The sequence below is a fragment of the Rhinolophus sinicus genome, chromosome 3, assembly GCF_057876585.1.
Source record: "Rhinolophus sinicus isolate RSI-liver-muscle chromosome 3, RSI-T2T, whole genome shotgun sequence".
NCBI lineage: Eukaryota > Metazoa > Chordata > Mammalia > Chiroptera > Rhinolophidae > Rhinolophus > Rhinolophus sinicus.
In genome coordinates this window covers 4851484-4864779 of record NC_142503.1, presented here as the reverse complement: position 1 = coordinate 4864779, position 13296 = coordinate 4851484, and the positions used below count along the sequence as shown (strand labels likewise).

Sequence of the window (13296 nt, the reverse complement as noted above, 5' to 3'; positions counted from 1 at the left end):
TTCTCCCATCTGTACCAGGTCTCTCCTGGGAAGACGAGTTGGACAGTCACCTATAATAATCGGACACGGTAGCAGAGACTGGCCTTCCTGGAGAAGAATGTGAAATCAGAACGGATGGGTGGGCAACGCATGCCCAGAGGAGGTTTTGTCCTTTCAATATACAGTAATGTCATTTGCTTATTAGAAAAACCATCTAGCAATTTTGCCCTTTCTGGGCAAAGTTTATTGGCTACGCTTCTTACACTGGGCATCAGAGTAACACCGAAACTAAAGTCAGTAGGTCCAACTTATTTTTTTAAAACCCTGTAAGGTTTTCATGTTCACTTTGAAAATCCAATATTTCTATAACTAAACATGGCACATGGGGGCCACGTAACTTCACAGATCCAGAGTTTCACCCTATCCACCACTGCTGTGTCATGGGACATGTTACACACCACTCTATTGGGAAATTAACATCTCACACCCTTAAGTGTAAGTGGGCCAGTGGGACGGCACACCTGGTGAGCGTCCCAGTGGACAGTCATATACACATACTTACTTTGGTAACACGAGAATCTGCACGATGAAGATGCAGAAGAATATGAGACAAGCACAGGTCACGTAGTACTTGAACGCTGGCAGTGCTGTGGCTCGGTACTAAGGGGACAAGAAGGAACCACAAATGACACTTTTGTACAAAAAGGGCTGAAACAATCATGGCAGCCTAACTGTACCCTGTTCATGAATCACACTTGTCAACTGTAGACTGTGGCACAAACGAGCTAAGGACGATGGCCGTTCGTCTCCATCAATGAGGGCTTGCTCCCTGCCAATGTGACTTCCAAAGACCACGAATTTTAAGAGTCCAGCTGTTCAGAAACCCACTGAAAGGTCATTGAATCAAGGAGGGAGCAGCTGACCGGGAAGCCAAGTGAGTGAACTGAGGGGTCCAGAGCGGGTGTCCTGGTTCCCGGGTGAGTCTGATGCCCATAATTATTTGGGGAAAGGAAATGATTTTTTACATCATATCTTACTTTTCAATATTATTGAGGAAACACGGTTTCCTCGTTTTATTTCCTTATTTTAGTATTTTATTTTATTATTTATCTTAATGCTAGTTAGGGGTGGTGAGAAAATTTCCATGACAGAGAAGACCTTTGCTCTAAGTGTGTAACCATTCTGTTTGCATGTCAGAGCCTGGCTGATGGAGTCTCCATCCACTTGACTAGTGCAATCAGCAGGGGCCACACAGTTCTGCATTCCGTCCAGGACGGTAAACTGACCAGTCCTGCAGCTGCCTCCCCTGGGACTGCCCCTGCCTGAGCTACGCAGGCTCACAGTGAGACAGTGCTGCAGCTCAGATTGCCTCTCCAAAGAGGGTTTTATAATAAAATTAAAGAAAATCATTATGGCAATGCTATTGAAACCTCCTGACAAGACTGCCAGGCTGTGTTAGCTATATCTCCACAGACTGCTTCCAAAGTCATGGGAAGTTATAGTATGTATTTCTTGGGTTTTAGCCACTGAAGGGCAGGCTGGGGTGGACCACAGGTGACCTTCAACACTAATGCTCCCTAAAATTGTCCTCAAAGTTGGCCTCTGCAAATATGTACATGTGGGGAATATCAGCCAAAGCTGCATTTTAAACGACGATCACCTTCTAGCTGCTAGAATATTATTTTGCTGAATTTTATGACTTAATAGCCAGGATAATTTACATGCTGATGAAGAATCTATATTAGCATGATTGCAGAAATGTGATTACATTCTATGCATTCAATTACACCCCAATCTTTTACCTTCTGGGCTTTTGTGTAGAGATATGAGTTATAATTTCTTTGCAGTATTAATAAAGGAGATGGACTCCTGTCAAGAAAGGAATACTGTACCATTTACACAGTGAGTAACCAGTAGTATCTATTAAAGTTATTCAAGGATAAAATGGTCAAAAAATAATAATAAATTATATGAAATATCAATTTGGTAAACCGTTTATAGTCAATATATTGACTTAGAAGTAGTTGATCTTCTTGGCCACTAATAAAAAAGAAAGTTTTGATGTAACTGCAACATTCAACCCTGATGAATTTTGGAAGTACTTTTAATATTTGATTTTTCCACTCAATTTCCATAAAACAATGAACTGAATTTTCTCAACAGAACTTTAATACCAGTGCTGTGACTGCTGCCATTAATGTAATAGCTTTTGTTCAAACAAAGACTGTAATTATATGGTTGGATCACGGAAATTACCTCTAACTTCTTCCTTTTCTAGATCAACACAAAACAAAAGGCAAATGGCGTAAAGCTGACCTAGAAGAGTTGAACTTTCTGTAATGATCACTTAGTTCACTTCAGCAAATCCATGTTAAGTTTGACATGTAAAAATTAAATGTGCCTGAAATAGCTCTTACTTTAGGAGCCATAATGTCAAAGTATTTAGACGTAACAAAACTTAAAAGTTTGGGGTTTCTAATTCTCCCAAACATGTTCAATGTAAATCTCATATTTTTGATAAAAAGTTAAAATAACTTGTGTAAAGTCATTGTAAATTTACTAGGAAGGATTTGTTCAGATTATGTGCCTTTCCTTTACCTCCCATCTCAGACACGTCCTAGATATCATTTAGTCTCAGGAGTGCTGAGAATGGTGACTAGCGAAAGACAGAAGCTTGGTAACAAGAACTACGGTAAAATGATACATGCATGGGAGGACCATAGGGAAAGATAGAGAGAATTCTGATATAGTTAGACGCAGCTTAAATGTCACAGGCAAAAAATACAAGTATAATTTCATGAAAGAATTTTTAAAAACTAACATTTCAGAAAAAAAAAAAAAAAAGATGGATTTTGAGGAAAAAAAAAAAATAGCTTACCTCTTTTTCCAGTATTTTATTGTAGAAAAGCAGTGAGATTCTCTGAATGTCTTCAGACTTGAGCCATTGCCTGGCAATATACAGAACAGACATCATAAAACCAAACCTCCAACCAAACAACTGGAAGTACGTTTTTTAATGACTTGCATTCTTCTTTCTTTATTGTAAACCGTCCAAAATTGAATATTTAAAAAGAATGTATAATGGAATCTAGAGAATGCTAACAGGACTGCAAATATAATATTCCTATTCACACATTGCCTTCCTTGAAAAATTCGATATTACAAACCAACTGTCATCTAAATTGAAACTCAAGTTACCCAACTTAAATAATGAGGGGTTCCAGTACATGAGGAAATGTGTTCCCTGATGTTTTATGGAAATTATATGGTAGTGTCATGTCCTGAAGGATTTGGTGCAGAAAGAAGCACCATTTTTCTCAGTGGCACATGACAGAACGTCCAACCCATTTAGAGTGCCTTCAAGTGTGCTCGCTTCAGCAGCACATATACTAGAGTGCCTTCAAGTTCTAGGCGAGAAGATTCTGTTTCTTTTACACTGACTGGAAATACTTTCATTGTCCTGTTTTTTCATTCCTATGAAGTAAAAATCATATTTGAACACAGAAAAAATGGGTGAAAATACTAATGTAATAAGCAATTGGTTCACACCGTATGTTGTGAACACAGTATGTTGACACAAACAAAACACACATGTGCATAAATACACAAACACCTCTCAGATGTTGAAAAATACGTAAAAATGATATGGAAGGATGCACTCTTACACATTGATTGATTCTTAGAAATCTGTTTTAGGAAAGTAGTTGAAACAGAGACAGAGCTTAAGGACAAAACTTCTCACTAGAACCTCGTATATAATCACACACTAAACACGACATCAAGCATAGGACTAAGCAAGCTGGGTGCACAACGTCTGATACAGTAGCACAATGGCAATGAAATAGACAAATGTTTTATGAAATAAAGCTAAGTAAGGAAAAATTGATATGTACAAATCAAGAAAAATCTACAAATAAGTACCAGTGAAATATACTACCAACTGGTTTGAGTCATTATGGTGAGGAATTTAAATTTCTACTTTCCTAATTTGTTCTTAAATATTTTCATAATTAAAAACATAATAACCTGAATTATATATGGATATGCATGTATATATGTATATATCTATAAGTGTATATGACCGTATGTCCACATCTATATTTATATATCCACACATAAGGAGTGAGAGCATATATATATACATATATATATACATATATATGTATATATATATGCGCATATATATACACAGATGGTACCAAAAATTGTATACACATTTTAAGAAAGGAAAAAACTGTGTTAAAATTGTAATACTCAATATATACCAATAACAAAAGATGACTACAAGTCATGTGTATACATTTTTTTGGCACCCCCAGTATATTAGAGCATTAGATATAAAATTATGTTTGACATAAATTTTCCAAACACGTTATATTTGTTTAAACAATCATTAATTTACAGGAAATTGTGAATATTGTACTTTCCAAACCATCGGCCAACTGTCTTTGAAATTGGACTCCCAGAGATATGCTTGGGAGATAAAGGGTGACGCCTTCTGAAGATCCAGGAAGAAAGGCCCAGTGAACTGTCACACGTCACCTAGTAACTGGCAAGGACAGCCACCTACTGATTTCAGACTAGGGTCCCTGAATGTACACTGATGTTTCACATTCGGAATAATGACAAGTTAAGCCAGGAGACTGGAAAACCTGAGGAGGGACATCTCCAGGTTTACCTGGACAGCCCTGTGCCTAGACGACTCTCACGGCCACACACCGTGAGCGTGAATGTCCCACAAGACTCAACCACATACAGACAGTGCACATTCAGCTGAAGCTCAGAGGCCAGAAATGCACAACAATGATTACCATGAAAAGTGAGAACTACAACAATACTTTTAGATTCAAGGGTATAATCTTCAGGTGCCGGGAAATAAACATTTTTAGTATTTCTTATTACTGTACTATCTTCAAAAATATGCTACCGTTCTGTTTGATGAGACTAGTTGGAGGAATCAAAGGTTAGTCAATCTAAAAGGGATACAAAAAATATTTAAGATATATTTTAACTATACTAATTTTTAGAACTCTGTATTTGTATGAATAGAAAACTGAATAATGTATGCAGGTAACTTATTAAATCATTTTTTTTCTTTTTTGAGAAAGAAGATCTAGTTTAAAAATGCTCCTGGATAATATATATATATATAAACGTGGAAATAAAGTAAGAGTGCAATTTATAAAGTGGAAACAAAATGAGCTCCTCACTAATTAGCAGGGCCCCCATATTTCCAGTCCAAATTTCGGGGGCTCTACATAGATGTTAATTCAATGTGCCAACATATCTGAATTGCAACTATAGCCCTACCGAGAAAATTACACAGACACACACACACACACACACACACACACACACACACACACGTGATTCTTTCAGAAGCCTCGTAAATATTGTAAAACAAATACTTAAAAGGAACAAGCTGGAAGAAGTACACATTTTGCAAAGATGCACAACTTGATTTTGGAGGCAGAGTTCTTGGTGAAAATCATTTACATTTTTCAAGCGTCAACTTTCATGAAAAAAGTTAAATAGGTTTCCGCAAGGATGGACACTTTCCCATGAAGGCTTTCCATTTGGACCTACTGATGCTTTCACTACAATTATATTCAGCAAACATTTATTGAATGTCCACTGGATGCCAGGCATCACACAGAGTCCTCCAGCGTCTGCCCTCCATGAGTTCAGCCACGACACATGCATCTAAGCTGGTTTCCAAGGCTGCTGAATGGAATTCTCTGTCCAGGCCACAAAGGCCACCACCTTCTCTAATTTGTTTTTTCTCTGCATCGCCTGGACCACTTAATACTACAGCAGCAATTCACAGACTGAATGGACATTCATAGAATTCACAGGCTGGGTAACATTTTTTCCGCTCCACCCCCCCAAGAAAAAAATACCCAAATGGTCTTCTTCTTACTGACCCCATGAATTCAGACTCTAATGCTCAAAACCCTTCTTCCACAATTTAGAATATAGGTATCCCCAGGTTCTCTGGTTTTGCAGGGGGATAAACACATTTTGAATGGACACTGTCACACAACACAGCTTCAAGGTTTTCCCATATGGAATTCCTGTTGATCTTTAATATTACTTACTGAACACGTTTGCCTACATTTTTCTCTCCATGTTTACATTTCATGTTGTTTATTAGTAATTTACTTGGAGAGTATTTATTAGGCAGGAAATCATCTTTTCAAATAATGGTGTTTGAAATACAAGATGACTGATAATCTAAGATTAGGAGGTACTCACTTTTGTGCATTAATTCCATCAATTGCTTGAATCATTCTTTCATTCAATTCTTCTTCAAATCTTTTCTTTTGTGACTTGGTTCTATATGAAAAAAGGAAATACAACAGTGTAAGAATCTTATTACTAAGCTCAATATTAAGCCCATTTTTTTGACGATGCACAAACCTCTGGTCAATTCTGTTAACTGAGTAAACAAAGAAAAAAAGAGAAGGAAATGAGTCTATGAACAGTAGCCACTCTGCATTGAGAGAATTGTCCAGAGTTTTTGATGCAGTAAAATATGGCCTCGCCGTTCACTTAGTGTGAAATTTTAGCAGGCGATCAAAAGCAACGCTGAAAGGCAGCTACTTGGTGTTTGAGATAAAAGAACTTTCTGTCCTAAGAGACACGTTAGCCCTTGACTTGTTGCCTTTATAAACTTGATTTTATGACAGAACACACAGTTTCTGGAAATTCCCCTGCAAAATTTGGTGTGGTTGACAAAACAGTCCATGTTCATGTTTTCATTGGTCTGTATTCAAGAATTTGCAGAACTACAGTATTAGTTTTAGGCATATCAAAGCTTGACTGTATGTATGTAAATGTTCCTCAGCATTTGAAAGCACTAGTGACAGAAAACCCCACTTATATTTGCAGACCACTCACTCACTTGGTCTTAGAAGCAAAGAATATTCAGCCATAAAATGCTTTGTAAATAAATTTTGCCGAAATAATAATGAGTTGCACAGGGAGTTCTTAATTTGTCAACCAGAGTTTTGTTCCTCAGACTTTCAGCATTTCTGACTTTGCCATCCTTGTTCCTGCCTCTGGGACCCGTTGTTGGCCTCCCAATTGCTGCCTGTCCCCAACCACTCTTTCCTTCCAATTCCTCTCCATTCTTTCTCCTGAGCTCCTTCCCTGACCTGCCCCATGACCACGTCTGGGCTATTATATCTACAGAGGCACGGAAGAGGTCGTGTGCTATCTCAGATGATGCTTCCATAGCATGTGACACTGACTCTTGGCCAGGCTGGAAGCTCAGAGAGGTTTAATGAAGTAGGTAGGCATGTGACAAAGCCATGACATGTGAGGGAAGCCCAGGTGAGGCTGATTCAAAACCTGGGCTCTCTCCATGAGGCCTTGGGGCCATCAGATATCAACCGCCCCAGAGGGAAGTGGAACAGATATGGAGGAGGCTCTTAGCAAGAGAGCCAGGACAGGATAGCAGCCGGGAACACTAGCTGTGGCATCACAGAGGAGCTGGGTGCAAATCCTGGCCTCAGCGGCAGACCCTGGGCGTCCCCCTGAACCCCTGCACTTCCATTCCTTCCCTTCTGAGAGGATAGAGCCACAGCGTCTACCTGGGAGGAATGCTGTCAGGGTGACTTTGGAGTTCCACGTGCCAGTTCAGATACAAATAACAGCACACACTCCCTCTCTTCCAGGTAGCACTGGTTCCAGAAGACACTGCCCACAGAGTGTGGGTGTCCACAGGCATTTCCCACGGTAATTTAAGAGAACAGACTCAGGAGGCAGGCGTTCAGGGAGGGGCCGATCGATTGTAGAAGTATCAAGAATAAAGTCAAAGGATGTCCATGAACTTTCTGTCTCGTGAAGGTGAAACCCAGCTGCTTGCAAATATACTAACGTCTTATTGGCCAGAAGAGTCATGCCCTCTGCAAGATAAGTTATGGGGTCCATAATATTATTTCTAAAATTAGCTGGAGTTCTCTTTAACTTGGCATGTCTCTTAAAACACAATGCCTCAAAAGCCCGAGAACCCAATTATCCTTATAATGTAGGACTATGTGCATTACATCTCAATGTTAAAATTTCAAATTTTACACAAAATACAACTTAGAGCGCATTACAGCAAACAAAGTCCCCTAGACGGATGCTGGGATAATGTGCATTCTTTGCCATGTTTTGCAGGTAACGATCTAGCTAATGGTGTTTATTTTTTACACTTGGATACATTGCATTTTCTTTTCTTTTTTAATTTATTTTTTAAATTTATTGGGGTGACAATTGTTAGTAAAATTACATAGATTTCAGGTGTATAATTCTGTATTACATCATCTATAAATCCCATTGTGTGTATAAACCAAAACAACAAAAGAACAAGACAAACAAATGAGAAACAGAAACTCATAGACACAGACAATAGTTTAGTGGTTGCCAGAGGGTAAGGGGGGTGGGGGTGGGGGTGGGAGATGAGGGTAAGGGGGATTGAATATACGGTGATGGAAGGAGAACTGACTCTGGGTGGTGAACACACAATGGGATTTATAGATGATGTAATTGCATTTTAGTTAATTATCTTAATGACTTTAATAAAAAAAAATATTTAATTCCCAAACCAATACTAACATACAGTTCTGACCTCAAAAGCTTGAGGAACAGGGAAAGGAAAGGATCGGTACCTGTGATTCTACCCTGGATGTCAAAAGGGTCCTGGGGACATTTGTGGGAACTTTTATTTTTCGTTTTTTGAGAGGACTGGGCACTACAGAAAGGCTGCACTTATCTTGCTTTTATCTCCAAGATTCAAGACAAAATAATTCAACATGCTCATTTTAAGAAAATATTTTTTTACTACATATTAAGAATAGTCATTTTAAGAAAATGATTTCAAGTTCTAAAGTGATTACTAGGTGCTGTTTTCCTTTTTTTCTCTGTTAATTCTAATAACACGACACTAATAATCCTATTTTTAGAAGCTCAGAGCAATTTAATAGGACTTTTCACAAGGAGCTGCTCTTTTAGAAGAATTAGCCTTCAAAATTGCTATAATTGGTGATAATCACTTTCAGAAATAAACACAAAATAAGCTTTTAAAAATTAGAAAGTGGAACATATACCATACCTTAAGGTGCGACTTTGAAAATTATGCTGACCCATTGGTACATCCTATTAAAAAAAAAAAGGTTACTAGTTGCTAAAAACATCCTTTAAAAATACTGTTGCAATGATAGCTATGTATTACATATTTCTTCTTTTATCCTGGAGAGTATCGTTTAGGTAAAATATAATTACCCATGAGGAGAAAAAGAGCTTAATTACAAATGTGAAACAAGATTAAAACTCAGTTTATATTTAGAATGTTGATGTTATCTGTAAACTCTGGATTTTGTCAGTTATCAGAATGGCTGTCCGGATTTTTTAAATTCACATCCTGATATTTGAAGATGTGATTTCAAACACTGGCCTGTAGAGAATCGTTATTAAAGTTACTGTAGACAGTTTACAATCATGTAAAAATGGTGCTTGGTATCAGACAAATATTAAAAAAGTGCTTTAAAACAGAAACATAACCACAAAACCTAGCGTCAATCCCTATCACTGAACTGTGCTGTTAAAAAACAGCTCCAAGCCCGTGACTACTTTCTAACTACCAATTTGTACTTCTTAATCCCTTCACCTTTTTCTCCCAGCTCCCCAAATCCCCTCCCATCTGGCAACCATCAGTTTGTTCTCTGTATCTATGGGACTGTTTCTGTTTTCTTTGTTCTTTAGATTCTACATATGGTATTTGTCTCTCTCTACCCAACTTATTTCACTTAGCATAATACCTTTGGGTCTATGATGTTGCAAATGGTAAGATTTTTTTTTTTTTTTATTGTTGGGTAATATTCTATTGTATATAGGTACCACTTCTTCTTTATCCATTTGTCTATTGATGGACACTTTGGTTGCTTCCATATCTTGGCTATTGTAAACAACATAGAGAATATAGTCAATAATATGGTAATAACTATGTAAAGTGCCAGGCGGGTACTAGACTAACTGGGGGATCATTTCATAAATTATATAAATGTCTAACCACTCTGCTGTACGCCTGAAATTAATATAAAATAATATTTAATGTCAACTGTAACTGGAAAAAAAAGAAAGAAATGGCACCACCTTTTAATTAAGTATGTGAATACATGACTCATTGATCAAAAAGAAGAAATCAACACATGAGTGCTGGTAGTTCCTGAAAATGGAATGAGAAGGACAGGCTGGTCAGGGTTTATCAGTGGGACCTACTGCCAAATGTTCAATAATAGACTTAAAAAAAACACAAGGTGCGCTTTTATATATTTATGGGGAAATCAAAAGTGGGGACAAAGTGGCTCCAAGTGACTCCAAAGAAAGTTTTGTCTGCTCTTTTATCCCAAGGTTAGCTGAGGAAATACAGTTAGCCTGAGGAAAAGTAAGGCATTCTTAAAAATTAACTGAACTCTACGTTTTATTGCATAAAGTAAAATAATGCATTATTCCCAGCTTTATCAATGTTGAATCAAGAGTCAGTGGAGCTAAGCATAGGGGATTAGAGAAGAGAAATAACTCCTGGCAACGACAGTTGTTCCACACTGAGATGTATCAACAAGAATGACAATGGGATCTTTCCGGAAGTGGGTGAGGGACACAGCTAAGCAGCAGTGGTGGGCTTCGTCAAAGCTGTGGAAGTGGCTGCTAAGGCAGTCCCTAGGTTCTGTAGCTGTGACTGGTGCCCCCAGCCAGTTAAGAAAACTGAGTTTGTTCAAGAGGTCCTCTGACTCTTATAAACAACTTCCTGAAGCTTTGAGCACTAGACAGTTGCGATTCTCTCTTGGAGGCATCTTTACTAACATGACAACAGATTAAACTCAGGCCAAATTTTTCCTGGGGCCCCAGGCTGAAATAATAAGGGAGACAGTCACTGTTAAGTCTGGGGACAACAAAGACTGATGAGAAATAAATAACTACAAGAACGACAGTAACACCTGGAAACGACCTTTTTCAGGTATACATAAGAAACAGCACAGAAAATCATGTTCTCATGTTTACATATGCTTATTTCTTGAAAACCAACCAACCAACCAATCGCTGGTGTATAACAAATTCCAATAAGAAATATGGTTATTAGCCATTAGCATTAATAATACAGACAGTGTTGAAGAAAATTATCCAAATTATTATTTTTTTCCGAAGCATCAACTTTCATTGACAACTGAATACTAGCATCTCAGGATGATTTTCCCTCTAATGGGCTCTAAGGTTTGGAAGGCCCCCGATGCCCCCAGGCCTCTTCCTTTGATCTCTTCTCCGTGATACTCTCATCCAGCTCCACGGCCTCAAACATCACCTACAGCCTACGCACTCTCACATTCACGTCTCCTGCTTGGGCATCTTCCCGGACCTCTATATTTGCACTTCCTAGCTGCATTTAGATGTCTAAGAGGCATATTGATTAGCAAAGTCTTAATTTTTCCATCTTAAATCACCCGATTTCCCCCCAAGTATTTGTCATGTCAGTCAATGGCAACATCATTCTTCTAGCTGTGCAGCAAAAACAAAGAAAACTTATGCATTCATCCCTGGTCCTCGTTTTCGCCCATATCCATTCCATCACCAAGACTTATTTGCTCTGCATTCAAATCAGACCCTGAGTTTGCTTCTCATTGTTTCCACTACTGAAATCCTAGTGTAAGAGGCATCATTCTCACTTGGCCCCTTGCCGCCTGACTCCATTATTCCAGGGTTTTCATGGTATCATGTCCTTCCCTTGCTTAAGATCATCTAATGACTCCCCTTATACTTATGCTGAATTAAGCACAATTATCTTAGTGCATCTTACCCACATGCCTTCCTTTGGCTCACTGTGGGTGACACACCAGCATCCTCTCTGCCTCCCAAAGACACCGGGTTCCTTTCCATCTCAGAACCACTGAATGCATTGTTCTGCCACCTCCTTTCCCAATGTCCTCCTCTCTTCCTCTGAGTCTTCTCCAGATGTCCTAGCCGGAGTAGCCACAGTATTCACTCCATTTGACCATCATAGCCCTCAGCAGCACCTACAATGACCTTGTCCCTTTGTCTGTGTCCTACTACTGTATGTCCTCTCTCCTCCCCGTAGAATGCACACCGCTCCAGGACTTGTCCGCGTGGTCTCCCTTGATGACTGATGGGTCATGGTCTTTTATCAAGTCGTGTTTACTTTTTAGTTGAAAAAGAACAAGGGAAGTTGAGAAGAGAGATACAACCAAGTCAAACTACAGTGCTGAGCCCTACCTGTTGTGCTTGGGCGTGTCGCTGTGACGTGCTGGGGGATGTTCACTGTTACCTGACAAACAGGGATGCTTCTTCTCCTCAGCACGTGAGAATTACCTCCGCTCCATCCCTCATACAGTTAATGCAATTCTACATGAAATTTATTCTTCGATTGTTTTAAAATCTAACGGTACCTTGGGGATTATTCGAAGTGTGTAATTACATTTACTTTTCTCTCCTCCTACATACAGATCTTTCTACTTTCTATCTGCATCAGCCATCTTATTGAAAATATCTCTGCGGTAAGCAGCTCTGGGACTTGATTCTCTGTCCGAGGTTGAAGTGATGTAAATGAATAACCGCAACAACAGGACGCTCAGCGCCACCCACGCCACCTGACCAGGGCGGATGAAGAGACAGGCCTAAGGATGCTGCTACCCACACTCCCAGGACACCACGCCTTCACTGGTTCTTTTACTAAGACGCTCAGGCTTTCGACGTCAGATAGCAAACACACAACACCAGAAACAAACTTCGATTCAAAACAAGTTCAGTTGTGTTCAGTTGCTACTGTCAGTTGTAACAGTCTTGGGTTACAAAGTTGTAACGCAAGGTTCAAACCCTTCGCCATGCGGGGTTGGCGACCACTCATGCCCTGAGAGCTGTTTGTAAGGAGCCTGTGGGAGGAGAATCCAGAGATGGAAAGCTTGCTTCATTCCATACAGAACGTATTTTTGGCAGGTGATGCCTACTGGTTTAGGGAACCTGCTTTTATCCAGCATTAAGGTGTGGGGCGCAGGGGAGGGGGGGGAGGGCAGGAGGGAGGCTGGGACCAGGGGTAGGGGGCGGGGAAAGGGCGTACCGTGGTGCTGATCTTGCCATTCTCCGTGGTCATGCTGTCTCTGTGGTGCAGGTGTGCAAAGGGCTTGGCTGCCCCCCAGGACTCCAGGTACCGGGTCATGCGCACAGAGGCCCTCATCTTCGCTCCATCCAGGGTGTGGCGCGGTCTGAAGAGGTGCTGTGGACTCCGGCGCTCTCCCTTGGGGTGAGAAACAAAGTATCGCA

The 13296-nt window shown here is 39.7% G+C and overlaps 1 protein-coding gene across 1 annotated transcript in view; it reads right to left on the bottom strand.

The window, feature by feature from the left end:
• The window catches only part of ADCY2 (adenylate cyclase 2), a 348725-nt gene that overhangs the window by 76390 nt on the left and 259039 nt on the right, over window positions 1–13296 (bottom strand). Inside the window, exons 10-14 of the mRNA XM_074329098.2 lie at window positions 13094–13270; window positions 9080–9123; window positions 6235–6315; window positions 2858–2927; window positions 542–639 (exon numbers count right to left, since the gene is read on the bottom strand). Of these exons, the coding sequence (XP_074185199.1) occupies window positions 542–639; window positions 2858–2927; window positions 6235–6315; window positions 9080–9123; window positions 13094–13270 (470 nt within the window). The remainder of the gene's footprint in view (window positions 1–541; window positions 640–2857; window positions 2928–6234; window positions 6316–9079; window positions 9124–13093; window positions 13271–13296) is intronic.